At 40.7% G+C, this 25170-nt stretch overlaps 1 protein-coding gene across 4 annotated transcripts; it reads right to left on the bottom strand.

The window, feature by feature from the left end:
- Nucleotides 1–297: 297 nt before the first annotated feature.
- abat (4-aminobutyrate aminotransferase) lies at nucleotides 298–24801 on the bottom strand. 4 transcript variants are annotated; one of them, XM_078796993.1, is made up of 16 exons: nucleotides 24711–24801; nucleotides 17854–18022; nucleotides 14348–14445; nucleotides 14245–14274; nucleotides 12792–12909; nucleotides 10465–10514; nucleotides 9970–10050; nucleotides 9415–9507; nucleotides 8236–8298; nucleotides 8075–8138; nucleotides 7768–7916; nucleotides 7200–7337; nucleotides 5989–6156; nucleotides 5319–5465; nucleotides 5039–5150; nucleotides 298–3711 (listed from the first exon to the last, which is right to left on the bottom strand). In XM_078796993.1, the coding sequence occupies exons 2-16, from the start codon at nucleotides 17921–17923 to the stop codon at nucleotides 3590–3592; spliced, it is 1503 nt and encodes a 500-aa protein (XP_078653119.1). In that variant the 5' UTR covers nucleotides 17924–18022; nucleotides 24711–24801; the 3' UTR covers nucleotides 298–3589. The 4 variants fall into 4 exon arrangements, with proteins under 4 accessions (XP_078653119.1, XP_057904622.2, XP_057904621.2 ...); XM_058048639.2 differs by lacking the exon at nucleotides 24711–24801 and adding an exon at nucleotides 22833–23106 and having other exon boundaries at nucleotides 17854–17990; XM_058048638.2 differs by lacking the exon at nucleotides 24711–24801 and adding an exon at nucleotides 22833–23105.
- Between the last annotated feature and the right edge of the window lie 369 nt (nucleotides 24802–25170).

Below are 25170 nucleotides of genomic sequence, written 5' to 3'. Positions count from 1 at the left end.
TTACCTAAAATGTATTTATTTACAAGTCATTGCGTCATAAAACTGAAATGCAGCCTCACCGTGTTTAATCCTGAGTCTTGGCACCAACAGGGACGGACCAATGCCTGAGGTTCTCAGGGCTGGAGATGCTTCATCTGGCTCGAACATGTCATTGAACTACTCAACACCTGAGAAATAGTTTCTGAGTTCTAGCTTCACATCTTCAAAGCAGTTCTTGTGTGTGGCCTTAATATGCCATCCGTCCGACACACAGCTGCAGATATCTGCTGGAGAAGCTAAATAAGCAGTGGAGTGAAGTTAAGTTTGGCAAAATGTTGTTTATTTATCACAGTACATTGACAGTATATATTAACACAACAGTTATAGCCATTTAAAATACAATAATTACATCAATAATTATCTGGTTCAGATCAAGTGCAAAATGTTTAATAAAGAATCTTATTATCGGCACCTTTCTCTACAACATCCTCATAACCACAAGATGTCACGTAGTATTGTTATTATTACTACTATGGTATTCCTCAGCTTAAACACCCGCTTCCCTAGGGGTGTCCAAAGTGGCTACAAAGGGCCTATTTGTGGGCCACATGTTTTGTTTTTTTAGGGGTCGGCAGGTTATTTTAAAATTGAAAAATGAAATGAGAAAATAGCAATAATGTGGGGGGAAATAAGCAAAAAAACAGTATTTTATGATTACCTTGCCTCCAGTGCTGCCCATACTGGTGTATGAATGTGATTGAATGTTTGGTGGTGGTTGGAGAGGCCAAAGGTGCAGATTAACAGCCAGTTTTCTATCATACTACCCCAGGGCAGCTGTATCTACAGATGTAGTTTACCACCACCAGTGTGTGACTGAGGAGTGAAGTGCTCTGGGTGCCTTGAAAAGCGCTACATGCTGTGAATCCAATTCATTCATTCATTCATTCATTCATTTTTACTGCTTATCCTCACGGGGGTCCTGGGGGTCCACGGGGGTCGCCAGCCAATCACAGGGCACATATAGACAAACAACCATTCACACTCACATTCATACCTATGGACAATTTGGAGTCGCCAATTAACCTAGCATGTTTTTGGAATGTGGGAGGAAACCGGAGTACCCGGAGAAAACCCACGCATGCACGGGGAGAACATGCAAATTCCACACAGAGATGGCCGAGGGTGGAATCTAACTCAGGTTTCCTAGCTGTGTGGCCTGCGCGCTAACCTGCTGTGCAGCCGTAAATCGAATACATTTCTTATTATTATAATATGCTTCTATATTACATTGTGGCATACCTACTGTATGTCAGGTTGGTCTTACAAAAAATATCAAAATGGGCCCGCCTCCTTTGATTTTTCAGTACATGATCCTTGTGGAAAAAGTTTGGACACCCCTGCTCTAACCAAACGAAGAGGTTTGAAATATAAGTTGAAACGTACAGTGAAACCTTGGTTTTCGTACGGCGTACTTTTCAGTATTCAAGGTCAATTTGATGGGATTTCACCTCAAGTTTTCGTACACGGTCTCCCTTTAAGTCCCAAACTAGTCCCACGTATTATTGCTTGGAAGCAGAGCAACCCACATGTTGGTGACTTAGTCTTTTGCTAACAAACACAAAGGTTTCACTAGAACTGATACAAGACAGACTGACCCTGTGAGCAAATACTAAATGTTCGCCTTACTGGGTGCACTTGTTGGAAAAATGCATGAAACATTCACAAAGATAAAGTTTTGACATGTATGCAAATGTCTTTTTTTTAAAACACTGATTTCGACAAATTTGAATGACATAAACTAGGGATGTCCGATATTGGCTTTTTAAAATTTTTTTTTGCCAAACTCTCAATTTCTGATACAGATATCAGCCGACACCGATATGTGCACCATGACACATCTGCTGTGGTGGAATGAACACGTATGTGTTGTATAAAATTTTTTAAATATCAATTTTCATGATCGGGAAAAAAAATGATACGATAAAATATAACGATATCAACCGATATCACATTTTTATACTGATATCGGGGCGATATTTATCGGACATCCCTAACATAAACATTTCAGTGTTTGCTACATCTTTGTATGATGTTGTGTTCATGAACCTCCTTCCAAAACACCAGTGTGCCATTGAATACAAAAGGGCATCACCATGAGTAAAAGTCTCAATATTATGGGATAAGAGTAGCACAAATGTAAGCTAGCTTTAGGGGAAAACAAGCTATTAGAAATCCTTGGGGGTGGATGTGGGGTGGTTAAGACAAAATTAATTGCAAGCCAAATGCTATCTATGTTCCATTTGTGGAAAAAAATAAACTGAAGAGTATGTGAAAGCACTTAAAAGTAGGGTTGCAATAAATTGTATGAGTAGAAAAAGAATAAAAATAAATAATGCATACAAGAATCATGCAGGCACTAAATATGCTGAGACATTTTCATGGTCAATTTAAGGTTAGTGTTGGTCTGAGCTACAAAGTTGCAAGCTGAGAGGTCAGTCCTATGAAGAGCAAGGCAGAATAATTACAAGGACATTTTAAATGGACATGCAGGTTGGCATTGAATGCATCACCAACACTCCTATAGCAAAGATACAATGACCATTTTGACTCTCAGGCTAAATTCAATGACTTACAATGATGGACAGATGATCAGCGTAGGGCAGGGGTGTCCAAAGTGTGGCCTGGGGGCCATTGGCATTGGCGTATAGTAAAAACACTTGTAATTCATTATCAATGATGAGGACCACGGTTTGTGCCGTAATTGACTGCAGGTAGCTGTGTGTAAACAATGTGTTTTACTTGTATACCAAGCTTTTTTTTAACAGTACTGTGCTCCTTCCTTCACTCCCCCCCCCCTTCATCGCCCAATCATCCCGTCCTGTCACCCCTTGTTTCACTTCATAATATGTTGTATCTGTATGGACGGATGATTGCACTACTTCGCTTGTACTTCTGTATAAGTGACAACAATAAAGGCTCGTTTATTTGGCATCATCAAAATGCAGTATTTTCCTGCACCTCTCGACTAGCCATTTAGCTCTCGGTGTAGAAATTCACTACGGTGACTGAAAAGTTTGAAATAGTCATTTACTGGAAAACAATACACGGTTATGCCCAACACTATTTGCGGTTCGCACTTTGGACACCCCCTGGTATAACAACATAACTCATTTGTTGCGTTCACTGCATACTCATGCCAAATAATATCCGATTCCATCACATTCATTGACGTTATCGATCAGAATAGACTGGTTCTACTCCACACAATGTCTGGTTTGTGTTTGTTAAAGCTGGTGTACGACGTCTAGGAAGTATGACAAAAGTCAGAGAACATTTTGCTGATGTTAGTTTTAAGAAGAACACGGGAAAAGGTGAAGAAAGTGTCCTGACACCACTGCCCTGGTGGAGTGTGAAATCATGAATGAATTGATGGTACAGCTTTACGACATCACATTACGTACATTGTTATCAGCATCGTGGATAAACTCAATTGATCTTGCTTCCTGCTTGCTTATATCTCTGTGTTTTTGTGCTTAGTCTGTAGGGGCCGTTTGGGTGTTTTCCTCCCTGGATTTTGGGTTGTGTCATGGAACGTACGTCGTTTCGACCTTTATTTGAACGGGGCCAACACGTCGTTGAAGATGTTGAGGAACATGTGCACGTGGTACTCCTTGAAGACCAGCGCAGGACGGAACCGGATTGACCTGTCCCCACACCCTCCCAGGAGGACACCTGATGACAAAACATCAGTGATTAACTTTCAAGCCAATCTGGCAACAACTTCATGGGAATTCAGTACAATGGAAACTGGCAGACTGGTGCCAACTGGTTGTTGCACATTTACTTGACCTTGGCCCGAGACAAAAGGAGAATGGATGATTTTCCAACCAACGGAAGTTTGTTGACGTTTGTACATATTTAAAGCTAGGTCATATAAGCTGACGTATGATTTGTGGTGTTCTCCAAATCAAACTTGCAAGAGAAGGTCGCAAGAATTATGCACAAGATGTACGTTCCAACATCGTAGGACCCGTACCGGACACACGATTGGTTCTGTACATACACCTTTTGGTTCTGTACATACACCTTTTTTATGACAGAGCCTGCGACGTGTGTCTTGATATTTTTTTCAATTTATGAACATAAATGGTCAATAAACATACGTAATATGTGTAATATATAGAAGGTTGTATTCCATCATGATGCTTATTAAAAGAGTTTGCCAATGTGGATTGTCTGTGACTTCATGCAACACAGATGTACACTTCATGAAAAAGTGATTTCCCCCTGTTAACACATAACTTAACTGAAATTAACAAAGAACTATCAGTGTGAAATGTTATGAAGCCATTTCTAAACCTTTGGGACTCCAGCAAACCACAGTGAGAGCCATTATCCACAAATGGGGAAAACAAAGCAGTGGTGAACTTTCCCAGGAGCGGCTGGCGAACCAAAATTATCATCCAAGAGGTCACAAAAGACCCCACAACAACATCCAAAGAACTGCAGGCCTCATTTGCCTCAGTTAAGGTCAGTGTTCATGACTCCACCATAAGAAAGACACTGGAAAAAAAAACATTCAAAGATGAAAACCACTGCTGAACAAAAAGAACATTAAGGCTTCTGCAAAGATGAGTGAGCCAAAATTCCTCCGCAGCGCTGGAAGAGACTCATTGCAAGTTATCACAAACGCTTGATTGCAGTTGTTGCTGCTAAGGGTGGCCCAACCAGTTATTAGTTTTTCCCTTTATATTAAAAAAAACAATTAACATTGTTCTTTTCTCACTGTAATGTTGAATGTGTGGAAATAATTGTGAATTATGTATTATTATTTTACTAGGGTGCTGTTTTTGTCTTATATGGTTCTAGGTTCTACGTTCTGAGTCCTACATATGCACAGCAGAAAATGAGGCAGGTATTGCTGCACCTTAATATAAAAACTGTACAAACATTTTTGTATCAAAAATATCAAACCGTGACATCAAAATATTAAATGGAAGTGAGACACTGATTTTCTGCATAGTTGCACCCCTAACGACTGAAGAGTAGTGCTACATACCCTTGTTTCGTGCCTTGAGAAGAATGTCGTTGCGTGTTGCATCATCACAGATATCAACGGCACAGAAGGTTCCCTGTCCTCGAGCTCGGCTCAGGATGCCAGGGTACTGAGCCTGAGGACCAAAGGCATCTGGGTCATATTCTCAGCAAGACAGATCCCAGAGAACAAGAGCTCATGGCCTATTTTCTGAAATGTACTTTCAAAATAGGCAGATTGGAACGCTAGCCGGGTATTAAGAAGTTCTTCTACTTGGTTTTAAACAGAAATGACAGAAACGTACCTGTAACTCATACAGCCCATTTAGCAAAGCCTTTCCTGAACGAGTCACCTCCTCCAGGAGGTTTTCTCTGCGAATCACATTGAGGACCTCAGCCAGGAACAAGTTCTTTGATGGGTCACCCATCCATGTGTTAAAGATGCGGTAGGCCTGAAAACAGGGGAACAATATATCATGCATCATATACTGTGCAAAAAATCATTTAAAAAATGTTATTCTTCAAAAATAGGCAGGTTTTTCAATACACATCTCACCACAATAAATTGGTAATAATTTCTATATACATGATATGTTTACAGCAAAAAGTTTGCCTCAATTACTGTACATCGCCTTATGGATACACTGTGTGTGTCCATCTGTGTTTTTAAGGTATTTTTATCACAAAATGTCTTATTTAGTATCAGCAGTTGACTGTATAGTTCTTTGCTGACGGTTAGTGTATATATACGTGTAAGGGTAATAGTATCAATATATACTGTGTAAAGAAAAAGACATGTACCAATACAAATGTAAACAAAACTATTTTAACATCTTCCCATCATGCATTGCTTCCTATCAAACCTAATCATTGGCCATGGCTGCCGATTCGCTGCAATGATTCCTTTAGCTTCCAGTGTCCACCAGAGGGAGCCAATCCTGCCTCCCTCTGGTCAACAGAGGGTTTTCAACAAACCTTATCAGCTTGTAACTCCAGTTTGTGGTAGTAGCCGCCAGTCAGAAGCTTCTTACTGAAGGACACAATGTCAGCGGGGTCGTCCATGCCCCAGTGCTCATGGGCCCAGAACTTTCCGGTGCACCCTCCTCCAGTTTGGACTTCATCCACATGGAAAGCACAGCCATGCTAGGCGGAGAAAAGGATACCAGCTGTATAAACGTTGTCCTTGATGATGGTGTCGCCACCAATTGAGTGGGACAAGTCTTGTCATGGTAACAATTTTGCTGGTCGATAACTGTGCTATAAATTATCATCAATAAATGATATTATCATCAAGCTTTTTTGAGACCATTTTTAAATGAATTGTCAATTGTGAATGAAAATGCAATTCACATTTGCACCACGAGATGGTGCTTAGGTATAGTGTACCTGTGTGAGCCATATTAGCCTTGCACATTTCATATTTCAACCTCCAAGGCACTGATTTGAAATTATGGAGGATATCGCTAATGCTATAAATAATAAAAAGTGTGTAGCTGCAGTTTTCATGGATCTGATCTGATGGATTTGTCATCCTAATAACAAGACTAGAAAGGTACAAAATCAGAGGATTAGTTTAGAATTGGGTCAAAAGCTACTTCGATCTAGGAAAACACACAACTGCAAGTTAAATATTACGCGTGGAGTACCCCAGGGGTCAATACTGGGACCAAAACTATTCAACTTGTATATCAATAACATCTGTAGAGTTCTGAAAAACTGAAAAAAGATGGTTTGATAATAATAGGTTATCCTAGGTAACAAAAGTAAAAAATATACGTACGGGCAAATACAAATAGACAGTGTCTACATTGAAAGGGTGAATAATATATAATAATATAATATAATAATAATATATAATATAATATATACAATACAATACAATACAATATAATGAACAAAGCAGAGTAGAAATATGATCTCAGTGGAAAACTAACAACGTTAAAAAGCCACAGCATTTCAGTATGTGGAATCAAACTATGGAACGGATGGAGGAAGGATGAGCGAATTCAAGAAGCAATACAAGCAGATAATGTTTGCAAAATAGAAGGAAGTAGTCTTGAATGGGTCCTTTTGGACATGCATGGATGGATCCATACAAAGGATTGGTTTTAGTATGTTTCATGTACAAAATCTATCAAAGTGCCCATCCACACCCCTGCTTTTGTGTAAAAAGTGAAGGCTGTTACCTTGCGTGCAATGTTGCGTAGACTCTTGAAGAAATCCACGGAGGCGTGATTATCTCCTCCTTCAGCTTGGATGGGTTCAATCACAATCCCAGCGACAGGCTTTCCCTTCTGTCTCCACTTCACAATCAGATCCTCCACCTGGAGACACATTCAAGATGGAACATTGAGTAAGTATAAGGCTGAATGACGGAACTAACATGAACGCTTTTGATTATTAAGCCAGTTTTGTAAAGAAAATATTCCGTTGTCATATTACTATCAGCGGTATGACCCAGGAATGAGTTCGTGATGGGAGTAAATTCACTCATCTAATTTGCATAATGGTCACCGCTGATGTACTACACTGGTGATGGGGATGCCATACAACTTCTTGTAAAAAAACCCAGTACTAACCCCTCAAGGTACAAACAAAAACAACACATTACCAGGTGCGCTGATTAAAATCACTCCTAATATGTCTAAATTCCAGCATCATTTACACTATTGCAGGATGTATGAGACTTAAAGTTGCTGAAAAGTATTATAATATGGGACCTTTAAGTTATTTTAATTTCACTAGTAAGCCTACCTCTTCCAAACAGCGAGCCTCTTCCTGTGCATTCTCTCTGGTGAACTCTTCCAAAGGGTACTGCAGTCTTGGGAATGGAGCGATGGGCCAATCAAACGAGGGCACATCCAGTTTATGGATTGCTTTGGAGTGTGTTGTTGCCAAACAACCTTAACAAGACACAGTCACTATCAATGAGGCTAAACAAATCATGAATGGTGCTATGATCAGAATTCTAAAACACTGGTATAGGATGAATTTTAAGTGTTTAAGTGTTCCAAATATGGAAACAGTGTAATGTAGAGTGTAGACTTGATGGTTCACTTACCCAAAGTTCTGCCATGGAAGCCTCCCATGAAAGACAAAATACTGAAGTCTGGACAACCTGGGCCCTAAAATACAGATCCAAACCAAAACAGATGAAGTTCTTTGCTTCCAGACAGACTACGTATGATGGAAAATAGTGGCGTTTTTTTCCCCCCCCATCACCTGGTTGATCATGCAAGAGCTGAGGTCCTCATCGGACGGTGAGTTGTGGCCTCGTTCTTTATTCTATGAAAGACAATAAGATGACACTGCATCAACAAAGGCTCCCTTATTGGCTACAGACATTCTATGTTTGTGTTTTTACGATTGAAAAGTGCTTGCAGATTGTAACGTGCATGTAGTTTACCACCAGTGGGGAACTATGGATTTTGATCTACAATGATGACTTTTGCTGATTATCGTCACATATCCACATCTCAGTCATTCTAAACAAGGACACGAAAACATAGTCGGGCGATGCAGGGACACATCTGATTGGCTAGATGTAATGGGGAATTCCATTAGCAAAAGGCGCCAAATACGGTTGAAGCTGCAGGAATTGGTGCGATCACAACATGGTGAAGTGGTGGAGGGTCTTATGAACACTACCATCACATTCTCAGCCTGTTCAGGTTGTGGTGTGGGTGGATCAATCTAAATACAGTATTTGTACCAATGGCAGTATCAGTATCAAGTCAATGCTAGCATGATGAATTCGATATTTTTCAGTTCATATTGTTCCAATATTGATATTTAATCTGTATTTGACGACTCATGTCGGCCTGAAATTAGCTCTTAGCTCTGACCTAAGAATTGGGGAAGCAGTGGTAGGGTGGTCAAAGACTCCGTTCCAAAGACTGCATCAAGAGGGACTTCAAGGCAATAATGATAACTGGCTCTGGGCCAAATGGCAACAAATAAAACAAATATGGAGACAAGCCTCGCATGAAGATATCATCTATGGGTCTTTCCAGCTAAACCTCCTCATGGGTCTTTGTCAAGTACAATTTGCAGTGTCATTCACCCCAAGTTTGGTCGTTATGTGATACAAGACTTGTGGGACGAGCTTGTGGGGACCACAAGGACAATCCCTGGTACTTTGTACCGGACAAAGAGAAGAGGTATCTGTATATTTATGGCTTTTATTTACACAAAACCAAGTTCGCTGGACACCAATGCCTGACTGTCAAAATGTAACAAAGACATTTGGTGCTACCTTTTCGCATTGGCTCATGAACAGATAACACACTTGGTCTGCCAGAGATCAATAAGATTTGCCAAGGTGTCAACTTAGCCGCTATATTTTGCCACCATCAACCAGCTTCACTGCACGTTTGGTATACGTGATGTAAATCACCTCACCCTGTACCAGATAAACATGGCCTTGTAAGCATTCTCATTGGAGCATGATCCGCAAGCCATCGTCTGTACACGACTCATTCCACTTGGAGCCACCTGAGAAGACAGAAGAGAAGAGTAGCACCTTTAATTCACTTCATCCACTCTATAATTGTGTACAGGATTTGTTTACAGTAAAAAAATGTATATATGATCTTACTACATACTAGTAATTCATGGATGAATACATGATAACCAATTATCTAATTAATTGACAACTATTTGGGTATTGATTAATCTTCTTTTTAATTAAAGAATGTATATATCCTCTGATTTCAGCCTAACAAATGTGCTTTTTTCCCAAATTTCTTTAGTCATACATGAAAGCAGACGTATTATCTTTGTGTGTTAGGCAGAAAAAAAATTCACACACACACAATAGTTCATATTTATTTGGTCCGTCTAGGGCCCAACAAATTACTCCATTAATCAAAACAAGCTTCAACTAAGAAAATAATGATTAGTTGCAGTCCTACTAAATACTGTAGACAAGAGTGTTCTTGTGCACAAGTCACTGACCGAGAGAAGACTTTCTGTGAGTTTGTCTGGGAAATTCTCAGGTGGCAAGATTCCCAGGGCAGGTCGGTTGACAAATGTACTCTGTGACAGAGCACAAAATGAGAAGTAGTTTGTATTAGTAGAATACAATCAACCATCCAATGAAGATACAAGCTAACACAATATACAATATCAAGCATAAAATACATAATTACTGGAAACAATACATTTGGAACGTTACAAATTATTCGCCTTTGCTGTTAGACACATTACGCATCTGGGCCGCCATAGAATGAGAAGACGAAGCAGGAGGGATCAGTGTTGCCAGGTTTGTTGTTACACAGTCCAGTCCAACCTTGGTTTTCAAACATCCCAGTTTTCGTATGATTTGGTTAACAAAAATAGTTGACATAATTTTGTCCTGGTTTTCATACACACATACAACATACAATCCACATACACATACATCCACCTTCACAAATAGATTGCAAAAACATGACTGAAAAGCAGGCTCACCAGATTGTTGGGATTGGACATTAGTTTGATGAGAGCAGGGTGGTTGTATCCTGAGGGAAGAAAGAAAAGAGATGGAGGCAACATACAATTAACAATCTATGACAATTTATCAGCCATACAAGTGAAGTTCAGGGTCAGGTAATTATTGGACTTTAGGTTATACATAAATACCCCAAAACTCATACAAAGCAAGTAGAAAAGTGATGGCAGTGATGAAATATACTTCAAAGATTTATTGGTAATAGTAATCCTTTTTAAAGTAAACTGGCAGTTAGAAGACATCAGGAATACCCATGATAATAATAATCATGAAGGATTCAATTTGACATCTTGATGCCTTATACAAACTATGGTCGCGTTTCCCTTCCAACCAGCAGAGTACAGTGAAGGCCAACAGTGAAACGGTGCCAACAGTGTCAGCTCTAAACCAGTTGGGTTGGAATTATTCTCATGTGTCATTATTTAATATTTAATACCATGTAGAACAGGTATTATTTTCATACAAGAACACAAACTTGCAGACAGTAGGTATGCAACAGCAATATTTCCAATACCACATGTTAGTATTCCACATATGGAAGTGGAATATTATGTCAGCTTTTTGTCAAGCACTGAGATTTCACACTTTGTTCAGTGGTCCTTGAACGCACATTTATTTTCAGACCTAAACTTGTATTGTGTCCTGAGTGAACAATGGCAATTGAAGAGCGATGTAGTGGTGGGCGGATCAATCTCAATGTTGGTATCAATATTGATTGATACTTAGGCTTCTTTGGTTGTGGAGTGTTAATTTTGTAGACTTTGTTTATTTAAGATTAATAATCCAAAAGGCAAATCAGAAGAAAAAGGTCATACAAATTAATTAATTAATTCATTCATTTTCTACTGCTTTTCCTCATGAGGGTCGTGGAGGTGCTGGAGCCTATCCCAGCTGTCTTTGGGCGAGAGGCGGGGTACACCCTGGACTGGTCGCCAGCCAATCACAGGGCACATACAGACAAACAACCATTCACACTCACATTCATACCTATGGACAATTTGGAGTCGCCAATTAACCTAGCATGTTTTTGGAATGTGGGAGGGAACCCTCATACAAATTAATTCATTAAAAAGTATTGATATCGACAATACTCAATCCTATATTTACTTGACATTGGATCAATAGCAATTACAACTGTGGCTTTTATTGCAAATGTTGAGTCAGAATTAGAGGAAAACATCAATTTCAAGCAATTTTTTTTGTGGGGGGGGGGGGTCTCAGATAAATCAGGAATGTACTATACCACGAAACCAAACGCTCATATGACATGTAAGTCATTTCTGGAGGGAATATTTAATGTCCATAAATACAAGACACCAACACACATTCATCACATTCACAGTACCTCTTGTCTTTTCCACCTGAGCAAAGCCTTTCTTTCCACTAATTACTTTCAGATCTGCAGAATGTGTGGATGGCATATCAAAAGGAAGACTGGGATGAATTCATGTCTTTTGAGTGGTAGGAGATTAGATGTAATCAAATATACTGTTCAGCATGTCGGTGTTATATAACATGTGAAATTGACTCAGTAGTTGCCCTTTCAGCTACTGAATTAGTTATTGTGCAAGAACAGACCAATTTTTTAGGGGAGGGGGTTGCCTGAAGCCTGGTCCCTAAAACTAAAGAGGAACATGGTCCAAAACCTAACTCAATTTGTACCTTCAACATACGGGCGAGTAACTTATTCATTAAAATTCAAATGAAGGTCTGAACGAGAGAGAAATGTGAGAAAATGTTAATGCCTGAGGGGTTTTACAACCTTAAAACATATATAATAATTGTAAAGAAATAGAGTTGGCTAATTGCCGAATTTCATTTATTATGGACCATTTTGGAAACCTATCCTCCGCGATAAACAATATACATATTTTCATATGTAAGTTACACCTGACAGCAAGTCACAGGACCAGCCAAACTATAAACAATGTGCAACTTCTGGTAGGAAAAATATGCTATGACACACTCCCTGCTCCACCTCCCCTACAAACCCTCGACAGCTTGACGTTCACATTGTCCTTCAATTTCTGAAAAAAATATTTGAAGTAAAAGTTGAAATTATTAGATTAGATTCATATCCAGAACCCTCCAGAACTTCTTGTCTTCCACAGCCTTCATAATAATTACATGCACATGCGTCATGGCAAATATGCAAATGTCATCTACAAATCACATAGATTGCAGTCCTGTGGGAAACACTGCAGCTCATAGGAATGCAGCCTGATCTGAACTCGCCTGCCTTGTAGTAAACCCCCTCCATACAAATCTAGCATTGTTGTGTACATACCAATTGGAATGGAGGAGATCTGAGTGTAGATGTCAAGCATGCGATTGCCATCCACATCCACCAGGTAGTTTCCTCTGCTCTCCTCGTAGTTACAGAAGAAGTTGACAGCACCAACATTCTGGAAAAAAACACACGTTCATTGTTTAGATCTTTATCTTTCTGTTCATTAAATACAGTAAAAAATTGGCATATTTCAGACATAGCTGCGAACAGTAATTCATTTAAAAACTGCGATTTATCAGAGTAAAATGTTTAATCATTTGACATCCCTAGTTTTTATGCACGGCGGTCTAGTGGTTAGCGCGCAGACCTCACAGCTAGGAGACCAGGGTGTTGAGACCAGGCATGTTCTCCCCGTGCATGCGTGGGTTTTCTCCGGGTACTCCGGTTTCCTCCCACATTCCAAAAACATGCTAGGTTAATTGGCGACTCCAAATTGTCCATAGGTATGAATGTGAGTGTGAATGGTTGTTTGTCTATATGTGCCCTGTGATTGGCTGGCGACCAGTCCAGGGTGTACCCCGCCTCTCGCCTGAAGACAGCTGGGATAGGCTCCAGCGACCCCCCGCGACTCGAGGAAAAAGCGGTAGAAAATGAATGAATGAATGAATGAGTTTTTATGCTGGCTCCCACTAGGCAGCAATCAACAGGATACTTTTCATACAGAGTAGCAACTACGACTCCATGACACAAGCCTAAATACGTGGACAGTTTGCAGCTTCCGTTAAACTTCTGCTGATACTGTAAATGTTTAATTTATTGTTTAAACATTGAATTACAGTGTATTGTTAAAAAAAGGGGTGGTATATGAGCACACACACACGCGCCAGATGGCAGTGCCTTGTACATATGTCTAGTTAGTCTCCCCTCACTTCCCATGAATGAATCATTATTAAGGTTCATTTTGTTATTCCAGTCCATTGATAGTTCCCCCCTGGGGCCTTAAGGTCGTCCTGAAATGCCAGGTCGAGTGCTCTCACAGGTTCTCCCTAACACACAGTGCCAGGAGCCATGTGTCTTTGTGTACCAGGAGCTGAGTACCGGCCAAAACCAACCCAACTTCCCTAGTCAAAGGCTGGTCAGGTAACCCATGACAATTCCCATATATCATATGCAAACACGGTTGTTACAAGTCTTTGTAAATTCAATCCCTCAATAATTTGCATGACATCCATCACGGGTGCAAAGCCATTGTAAAAGGCTCCAGACACTGTGGCAGAGGAAAGTGGGACAGTAACAAGTGCAAGTGCAAACTAGGGGAACAGCATTTGTGCTACAGGCTCTATTTAACAAGTTCACTGGGCAGATACAAATGGAGAATCAAACGCGTGCGCACACACACACTACAGTGATTTGAACTGTGGCAGCCATTTTTAGTCTCGGTGCTTGACTGGGCAATTCCTCAAGTATCTGTAGATCGCATACATGCATGCAAACGCACACCTCAACTTACCTGGATTTCCCCCAGCTGTTTTGTTAGCTCCTACAAATAGAAATACAAATAAGTGACTGGACAGATGTCTTTCTATGTGTACTGTGTTTTGTGTGTGTTTCACCTGTGAGCGCGGCCCAGGGACTTCAGTTTTCATGGAAGGTCCATTGTAATCTAACTCCACCTGGGCTTTTGGCGCCGCTTTACTTGCATATCGGCATCCTGTTGACAAAAATAACACAGGATAACTCAGACCTTTCCAAGAGATCGTGAAGCATGATGTCTCCAAATAAATACTGTCTGAGTTTGTCTGAGCACTGCACTCAACCGAATCCTTTTCCCACTGAGGACTGCATAGTGGCAATGACAGGATGCAGGGCTCAATTTTTATTTTTGTGTTTTTTTTTATTTGGTGAAAGCCAGGTAGACGAGGCTTGCCGTGACTTTTTGACTGAGAGACCACAGCAGTTTGGTCAGGAGCAACACATCCAGCACCATCACACAGGGGATGCCCCATGGTTGTGTTCTTAGCTCCCTGCTCTTCAAGGGTCTTGAATTTCTTGAAACTAATTTAGTTTGGGGCTGCACGGTGGACGAGTGGTTAGCGCGCAGGCCACACAGCTACGAGACCGGAGTTCGATTCCACCCTCGGCCATCTCTGTGTGGAGTTCTACCCTTGCACACATGGGCTTTCTCCGAGGACTCTGGCTTCCTCCCACATTCCAAAAACATGCTAGGTTAACTGGTGACTCCAAATTGTCCATAGGTATGAATGTGAGTGTAAATGGATTGCCTATATGTGCTCTACAACTTATACAATCCAAAATACTTCATAGAACACGCTACGCAGAACAGTGGATTTGCACTGGACCCTTATATGCTTGCCTTCGCAGGTGGTGGATTCAAAAGAAAGGGAGATTCCATGTGGTTTCTTCAAGTAGCAGTGTCTGCAGTCATGCGGTCACTGTACTGGACCATCGTGGTGACAAAAGAACAAGATTGCGGATACAAGCGACTGAAATGAGTTTCCGCCGTAGGTTGGCTGAACTCACCCTAAGACATAAGGTGAAGAGCTGAGTCATACGGGAGGGGCTCAGAGTAGAGCCGTTGCTCCTTCACATCAAGAGAAGCTATTTGAGGTAGCTCGGACATCTCGTCCAGATGCGTGTTGTGTGAATGCCCAGTCGGGCAACGGCCCCGGTTCTAGGACACGCTGGAAGGATTATGGTCTTTAATTTCGTATGCAGGCCAGCGCACTTTGCAAATTTCGTGAGCACCCACGCCTCTATCCCTCCCATCGGGGTGAGTGGCAAAGAGGGAGGAAAGTGAGCATGAGAGGGTTTAACACAGCCAAGTATAATCTTAACTGCACTGTGGGCCTGTCGGCCAATATTTCTAAATACTGTAATGACCGAAGGCACAGAATTTGAAGTGCAAAGTGACGAGGGACGACTGTATAACTTTAACAGAACAGGTGGATGTCAGAATTGACTAACAGCCAACTATTTCTAGCAAGCTATATCAGGAGTAAATAGATACATATGTAGACCTTTAACCATTTATGTCAAGGTATGCGTGTTCAACTGAGACCTGTTATTTCGCTCTGCAGAGTGCATTTTATGTATGGTCTGCACACTGAAATTCATATCAATGTACTCAAAACGTTTACACGGGTAATCTAAATGTGTGTGTACCCATACAATTTGTAGATTAACTGCGTTTAATAAGTGTGTGAGGCATATTTAGGGCTTAAACTTGGATAGTGTTGTGAGTCAACTATGGCATTTAAAGACAGAATTTAATCTAATAATTAGTCACTTTTATTGCACACGTTGCTCTGAAATCAAAGAACATCAGTCTGAGCAAGAGAGTTTAGAGGGTGAAGGTGGGGTAACGGCATGTGTAAAGAAAATAGACTTTTATGGGCGCATCAATGATTAAATTACCTACTGCTATTTTTTTTTTTACATTTGCCAACATACTAACCAGAGAATCTACATAGAATGTACATAGATCCTTGTTTACCTTGTTTTACCTTGTTTTTCTGAAGCTTGTCTGGTCGTTATAATACAATATGCATTGTTATTCAGCCAATCCAGTGTGTGTGTGTGTGCGTGCCAATGAGGCAAGCTATTAGCCCACGGAAGCAGGTTTAGGGTAAATACTGTTGATGATTCCCCAACCTTATTAGTGATTTACTGTTTGGCTAAAACTAAGATAGTAACAACATCAAATTAAAACCACAAAATGAATTCAGACCCATCATCCACCACTAAGAGCCTGGAGTTTTGCTGTTTGATGTGTGGTGAAAGGCAGTGTGCTTACATGATGAGAGGTTGTGCACTAACAAATATGCACATTAGCGCACAATAACATCATCAAAATTGACCTTTTGTGTACTCCCACACTGTATCAGCATTTGAGACGAAATATGAGGCTGCATTTTCATTTCATGTTTGATAGCAAATGCTAACTGGGCTAATACATGAACTGTGTGTTCATGTATACTACGTAGCTATTTTGACATTCTACTCAGGTTCTGATAGCAACTATGGTGTATTCAAGGGTGAATGTGATGGGATCCACTGGAGATACAAAATCAGCACGGGACCAAATAATTACAGTAATCCCTTGTTTATCGCGGTTAATTGATTCCAGACCCAACCATGGTAAGTGAATTTCCACAAAGCACATAACACATGAACAGTGAACCTTCACAAAGGAGCATCTGTCAACCACAACAACCCCGTGGTTGGGGACCTCTGTCCTAGTTTTGCAATATTGGTCTTATCATAGATGAATTATTCATGAAAATGTCTTTAATGAAGTCTTCCTTGTGTTTTTTTAAAATAAATATTCCTCCATAATGAGCTGTCTTTTGTGGCACGAGGTTCTAAGAACTTGTTTGTTTCATCACATCATACTAGTTGTTAGTCAAACATTACAAGACAGATTACGTCACCGATTACCTATTCAACTGTTTCAAGTTCACATACCTTTAAACTTTGGCTCAAGTTCATGCAATAAACTTTTCCTTTTTTTAAACTATGACTTTTTTTAAGGTGATCTATTATGCATGCAGCAAAACACCAGAAGTCGACATGAGCATTGAGAGTGTGACCAACCACAGCAGAGTGGGCGTGCCTTAGGTGGAAAATAAGCCATTTTTGCAGGAAGCACGAAATCCAAAGAAATGCAGCTGGTATAGGTGCAGATTCTGGAAGATCTAAAACATTTTCTGTGTGGGTTATCATGTCTAGCTGCTCTATAACAGTCCACAACTCAATACAAAGGGCCGAAAAATTAGCATAATAGCTCCCCTTTTAAATGATGAGTCCTGTAGCTGTATAACATTTCAAGTGAAGCCTGCAAAGTCCATTTTGATCACACACTAACCTGAGGTGAGTTTTTTCCCAAGTAAAAGACTAGACTAGTGCAATTTAAATATTACAAAGTCGACAAATGAAGGTAGTGTCTGGGGTGACATTTAGTCAATGATATGGATCCTGTTGAAGAAACCAGACTTGTCACAGTTACAAAGGTTTACTTTGTATTACTAACAGCAAGCAAGAGTGGGACTTCTATTACAAAACATTGCTACAAAAAGACATTAAAATCAAGTAGTATTACCTGTAACACTGAAGCACCGATTCTTGTGGAGGGATAGTGCAAGTTGGCGGCCAATCACAGAAGATGCCATGGCAGGAATCAGACCCAAGTGCAGAGAGGCAGCAACTGCCCTTGTCTCTCTTCACCAACTGGTTCACCTGAGGCGAAGAGAGGGAGGGGTTGGGGCAAACTGGGAGGGTGAAGAATTGTAAAGGACACATGTATCAAACCCAAGGTACACTTACACAGTCAAACAAGATCTGCAGGTACGTCAGTAACTTCATCAAAATAATGCCATGCGGTCTTATTCGCTGGCGGACCCGGTGCAATATTATGTGGTCATAAACGAGACCAAACAGGTTACGCCATATTTATTTGTGTGCAGGGTACAACAAATAAAAATGTGATTCAACTGTTGTTCCTGGAACCGAAACTGTCATCATGTGAGACTAGTGGTGCTCTGACCGATCGGCCACAGATCGATATTGACTGATATCAGTGAAAAAGGACGGTATCAACATCAGCAAACACTTGCTTTAAAACGCCAATCCCCTCCACCGATCAGCTTTCATTTTGTAAAAGTAGCTCTCACCAGAAAAAAAACGTCATTATCACTCGTTTTCACTCACGGATTATCGGCATCTGCAGCATAAAATCCTGATCCAAGTTGTAGCAAACTTGTGTGATTTTGTGGAATGGAGCACGAAATGAAAATTTTGGAATGGATTTGGATGGAATTTTCAGGAACTGTCGGAAATTGGATATAGAAGAACTGATTACATTTTGGGCGTGACGGTGCTTGCCTTTGACTTGAAAAATGTCTATTCAGAATTTTCCCCAAATTCACCTTTTCCGTAGAACTAATGACCTGCTACTACGGCCACATTTCTCAGCGCATTTTTTCCCTTAAACTGCTATGACATACGACTACTTCCGCATCTCTCAACCAATTCACCTCATTCCAACATCAACTCATTCAACAAAGTCAGGACATGCTATTGGCGTTTCTTCCAGAATGCGGGGATCTGCTGTATATGGTACAAAATGCGCTACATGCCTTTAACTTGAAAAATGATATCTTCAAACTCAAAAGAGTAGTTCAGTCAACGACTTTGGGATAAAAAGTGAGTCCAATCAGGTGTGATTTAAAGCAGGCCAGGGCGTTTGAGGACAACCAATCCTGCATGCCTGTTAACGGTTATAATTGTGTGAATCTGTTTTATTGTACTGTAAATGTGGGTCTCTGTAGTTGCATGCATTTGTTTATGGTGTGGAGCACCACATGCACCTTTGTAAAGGAGGCTGTAAATGGCTTGTACAACTAAGATAAGAAAAGGAGTTTCCGTTTTCTGAATTCTTACGTAATACTGGCCAGAGAATGGGGGAAAATTCAACCTTTTCTGCTTTTCACACAGTGGACCCAGTCACAGCACACATATTGGCACACAGACTCACAGCCGGTTACTTGGCAACACCTCATGAACTGGATGAAACTGGTTCGGAGTTACACAAGACTGCATCTTCCGATGCCATGCCTAGGAGAAGCAGTGTGTTGGGGGTGGGGGGACGACAAAAGGCCCACAGCAAGTTGGAACTGGGATAAACCAGAGTAGCACCACTGATGGATACAATATTGGAACCGAGACTGGGTTCATTTAGGGTCTATGGTGAAAAAAGCACAAATGAGATGCTCACTGCAGAGTTTGGATTTGAGCAAACCTTTTTTTCCATGAGCAATCTACTCCACACGGTCCACTGTCCTCACTTTGTGTTGACTGACTTACTGTCAGATGAAACTACAAAATATGACACATGCACAGAGGCAATCTGCTGGAGAGAAAATGAATCACACGGCTCGGCACCAACAGTCCAGTAATTAACTGTCACACCTCGGTTGATTAAATCTAATCTGACCACAGTTTTATAGGGAAAATGTTACGGCACCGAGCTCCATTGCACTGTGACCTAAATATTTTGGTATGGCGGACATGAATGGATCTACGTGACCGTTCAGTTACACACAGCTGTGCAGTGGAAAAAAAACAATCACATTATGATTCTATTACTGCAATTTACCACATCAACATGAAGATTGGGATCATTTAATACAATTAAACAACCAACAAATGCAGCTGGTTCATTGCTATTTCTCTGTTTAAACAAGGCAGTTAATGTTTACTTCATAATTCTGTTTGAACTATGCACCACAGTGTGTACGCAACGAAATAGGTTAGCCCATACCAAGGTAGACCCATTTCACCGTCTAGGAAAACGGTGGGAGATAAACCACAGACCAAGTGGAAGACATAGAATCGTTTTTGACATAACTCAGATAACTCAAAAACTAAAGCAGAAAAAATGTCAATTTAACTGCACAAAACAGCACCTTTGGTTGGCCTATGTCATAAACTGTAATAACACTGTAATAACTCAAAAACAAAAGCAAAAAAAGTTTCATTTTAACTGCACAAAACAGCACAAACATAGCACATAAAAATGACACTACACAATTCGAAGCATGTCAGGGGGCTGGTTATGTAATAGGCCAAAACATAAATCGTTAATACCTCAAAAACGAAAGCAGCACAAACCTACCCAAAAAATGACAATAATTTGGCTCAATTCAGAGCATGTTGGGGGGCTGGCTGACGTTTGGTTGACCTATGTAATAAACTGTAGTAACTGGAAAACGAAAGCAGCACAAACGTTCATTTTAACTGCACAAAACAGCACAAACCTAGCACAAAAAAGTTTTGAAAAAAGAGTTTTGGCAGCAAAAAGTGTCAAGAATGCAGTGTGTGCCTTGACCACGTGGCGGTAAGATAGTGGTTACCTGCTCAGCCATACTGACAAAGAATAACATTGCTTTTTAGTAAAATGGGACCTATTCATTGTTTTCCACTTTTCGGACCTATAAATGTAGTTAGAATGTTGTATTCTCGTGGTAAATGATGCCAAAGTGTCAGATAATGAGGTTTGACCATTTGGATGTGAGCCCTGAAAGAATTGTGTGATGGCTTTAGATGCTTGGTTTCAGAGGGTGTTGTAAAAGTGGAGCTTTGTGATGTCACAGATGGGCGGACTTCCTTAAACGGGTGTGCGCTGTCCTTCCCCAAGCTCTGCTTCTGTGTTTACATTAAGAATGGCTCACAGGAAGTGTTTCTTGTGGTGTAAGGGAAAGCTACATTTGTTTAAAATTTCTAATGGCGCCAACATCAAGCACAAGTGGTTGGCGGACCTGATTCCCTACCAGCAAAAGAAGATTTAAATCTGTCACGGCATTTCACACTGGGCTGTTTTGTGAACATTGGCCGGCATAGCTGGACTAGCCGGCAAACTGTTTCTGAAGCCCGACACCTTTCCAATTTATCAGTGCCCTAACTGTGTTTATTTTGTGTAAGTCATGGAACAAAAGCGGTTGTCTGTGTAGCATCATAGAGTGTGCATAAAGGGAGCTGATCAGTGGGTTTACCAGAGTTTTTTCAGACACTTATAGTCCCGCAAAAAACATGTAATGACTACATTACACGTTACCAATGCTGTAGACAACGCTAAAACGCTAAAGCTACTTACCATCTGAGGTAACCTCTTCTTGAAAAACTTTAGACTATCCAGTCTCTACTTGCGGATCGGATTTGGGATCCAACACATTAGGCTGTATATTAAAAGCGGATACTTTAAAAAGATAAATCAATGTTTCTCCTATACCGTTTACCAAACTCCTATAAAGCTGAGGTTGCAGCTCGCGGCACAACACCGGAAGTCCTCCTAAGCACTTGGAGTGTGAACAATCACAGTGGAGTGGGCGTGCTTGGAGGCAGGCCATGGGTCAATGAATTAAAAGAGACCGTTTTCCACAAGAAGCACAGCTGGAATAGGTGCAGATTATGGAAGATATAGAAAGCTTTCTGTGATGGTTATTGTGTTTAGCTGTTCTATAGGAGTCCACAACTCAATACAAAGTGTGCAGAAAAATGAGCACAATAGGTCCCCTTTAACTCTGTGGTAGGAGTGTTCAGGCCGACACTAATATTGGTCCGCCATTCACAAGCCCCCACGTTTGCACAGAAACGGGGAAGATCAACAAGAGTTGATGTTCTAACGCCATCAAGAAAATACACAAGTGTGAGGACAACATTTAAAAAATACCATCCACACCATGAAGTGTGTTATGCATAATCAGAATTTCAGGAGATTGCAGTTATGTTCTCAGCCCGTACTATCACATATTTATAAATATTTATATATCAGTGTATTTATGAATGAGATGTTTTCTACAGAAAGCAAAAAAAAAGTCATGTGCGAGCATCCGCTGTGTACATAATGTAGCATACTATTGGTCTGGGCCAGTAACTAGCTGGTCTTTCTGTGACCTGACAGTGCATTGACTAATGTTGTGTAACAGTGGCTGCAGTGTGATTACCAAACGGGGCTGACAAGGAGTTGGGTAGAGTTCTAACCAAAGGCTTGCATGTGAAATCTAACATATGCAACAAAGCTCTACACCAGCAACTAGTGACCCATGCCCTTTTCCGGAAAGACTAAAGTCCCAATGCAATTAGTTGATTTATTTCCCTTGGATGTTGCAACCTAACAAGTAAAGCAACAACCACTGCATCCTGCAAAACAGGTGCAGGTGAAATGTGCTCTTTAGACATGGATCCTTGGATCCACCAACTTACTATCAGCACAACAAAGTACTTGCGCTTAATGCGGTTTAAACTTGTTTAAGAGTGTTGTTTTTATTACGGTTCAATGGGGTCCTTTGGAAAATCTGGTTCCAGCTGGATCCGACTGGCTCACACATGATGTTAGTGAATATCGGTCAAGCTACTTCTTGTTGGTTGAATGTTATTCTACACATCTGCTGCTCGTAGGAGCACGGAGATGGAGACATCAGCTGCTCATTTTTCCCGCAGGGATGCATGTACCGTACGGCGGGACAATGCAGCAAAGTGTAACCGCAGACACAGCAGAGGATGCACGGATCGAACACTTACCTCTGATCGGACGACTGGAGCGAGGATGACTGCTGGTTTTTAATGAGAGGAGGGGCGTCTTCTTGCCTCGTATTTGTGGTTCCCTTCTCGGTGTGGAACAACTGGTGCCTCACTGTTACCAGCTGGTAAATAGTTGGGAGATGGTCGCTTCATGCGGTGCTAGGATACATTTGCCTCTTAGCCCCCCCACCCACAGTAAAGTCGTTCGTGATTGGCTGCCGTCCCACTTTGCATTCTACTTTCTCCGCATCCTTTCTGGCCCTCTAGTGGCCATTGTATTGGTAAACAACTTTTCTGCTGAAGCACCAAATGGTGGATTACGCAACAAAGTGTTTTCGACGGTGGCCGACGGGCAACAAACAGAAATGAGCCACAATCAACAACACACAAATCAAACAAAAAAAAAACCACGAGGATTTCTTTCTTTACTGAGGGCCGCATTCAGAAACAACTCAAGGGTGCAAGAGGTCATTTTGTACTTTAATAATGCAAAAAACAATCCAGTGTAGGTCGATATATGATAAACTATAGAAAGATAAAAGGCTTTTTGTGTGACTGGTAACAGCAAATTAGTGTCATATCTAATAATGTATTAATTTTCATTTTACAATATGCCAAGAGACAATAAAAAAATTGCTACATGTGACACAATCTGGACACCGCCTGTATATACATGGTCATGGACAGTGTTGTGGTACACAAGTTAAACATAACATAGGATCATTTCACTTTGTGCTTGATTGTCAGCTTTATCAAATATTATAGGCCAACTATTATTATCGAAGACTCCTTTAAATAGCCAATTTTATTTGACTCAGACTGTGGTTTATCTAGACTGGGGGTGTGTACGTTGCGATCCACGGGCCACATCAGGCCCACCAGGTATTTCCAAACTTTTCTAGCCAGCAACACGATTCGCAGTGCTATTATGGCATGCTTGAGTCACCAAAATAGACAGATAGATAGAAGTCAGATTGTTGCAGCTAGATTACCCAGCATGCCTGGTGGCCATTTGGAAATTTGTTTAACAATGTCTGATTAAGAGCTGATTTATTAAAACAACACAACCCTTTTCAAATTACAAGCCATGTGATTCACGTCTGAACAACATTTTGTGCTGAATATGTAAACATGTATAACTGCCTTGTATTCTAATTAAATAATTCATTCAAACCAATGCACATAAAAACACCCAAGATATTCCTGCTTGCTGTATATTAAACCAAGTAATGCCACATAAATTATTTAAAACCAGCACTATATGGGCCTGCAAGCAAATCACAGCAGCCCACCCTATTCCTCATTTACTTCCTTAATATTGTATCGTATGCCACAACAAAAGCAGGACAAAGTGCAAATAACCACCATTGGAGAGGTCTTGATCTTGGCTAGTGTGCAACACTGTGTTTCATAGTCATCGATGAAAAAAGCCTATTTAGGAAGACCGGCATTTTCCGTTGTTTGTATTGGCTGCCATCTTGTGGTTTTTACTAACGTTACAGAATGCCTTCTGCCATAATGCGGGGCAAAGTTCAGCCTTCGTTCGCTAGCTTGATGCTAATATCGCATGGAAAGTAGTCGTATAGATATCGCTATATTTGGTATTGAACTGCAACCAAGTAAATACAGGGTCAATATTGCCAATACGATACCTTTTAAAAATGATGGTGACATCTGAATTAATCTAATTCTGAATTTTTATGACCTTTTTTGTGATTTGCCTCATTAAATTGAGAATGTTTGGACGTGAATGGCCTAGCATCGCTACTTGGCGCTGTTAATAATACTTAATGGTATCATGGTAGGGTTTAGGTAAATCACAATCCCCAACTTATCTTAGTATTTTATAAGAAATTGTAAATAAAAACTGTTGCCTACCTCAGCTGTTCTTAAAGACAACTGCTGATGTTATCATGTTGCCATGGTTGTTTGTCTATATGTGCCCTGTGATTGGCTGGCGACCGGTCCCGCCCCTCGCCCAAAGACAGCTGGGATAGGCTCCAGCACTCCCGCGACCCTCGTGAGGAAAAGCGGTATAGAAAATGAATGAATGAATGCTAATTGGCTCCTTTATATGCTTCACATTTGTTATTAGGCTACCCAATAATGAAGACTGCCTTAAAATTGTTGTAAACATAAGTAAACACAAATGCCCTACGTCAGCCCTATTTCGAACTGTTATACCTCAAACATGAAATTTCATACATAATCTGTATAAAAATCTCAGTGTCTACTTATACAACAAGTAGGGATGCTTCGATCAGGGTTTTATACTGCTAATTCAGATACAGATTAATTGACCTTAATGAACAATCTGTATTAACATAAAAAAAACCTG

The sequence above is a fragment of the Doryrhamphus excisus genome, linkage group LG16 (assembly GCF_037039965.1).
Source record: "Doryrhamphus excisus strain RoL-2023G ecotype Guam linkage group LG16, RoL_Dexc_Guam_v1.1, whole genome shotgun sequence".
NCBI lineage: Eukaryota > Metazoa > Chordata > Actinopteri > Syngnathiformes > Syngnathidae > Doryrhamphus > Doryrhamphus excisus.
The sequence above is the reverse complement of the archived record's forward strand: the minus strand, read 5'-3'. Positions and strand labels throughout refer to the sequence as shown.

Bases quoted from the DNA above. Each gene is read 5' to 3' on its own strand.
- abat (XM_078796993.1), bottom strand. From the start codon at position 17,923: ATGGCATCTTCTGTGATTGGCCGCCAACTTGCACTATCCCTCCACAAG. The intron at 10,515-12,791 runs GTATGTACACAA...TTCTTCCCTCAG, and splicing joins GATCTCCTCCATTCCAATTG to GATACAACCACCCTGCTCTC. The intron at 6,157-7,199 runs GTAACAGCCTTC...TTCTCCGCCTAG, and splicing joins TACGCAACATTGCACGCAAG to CATGGCTGTGCTTTCCATGT.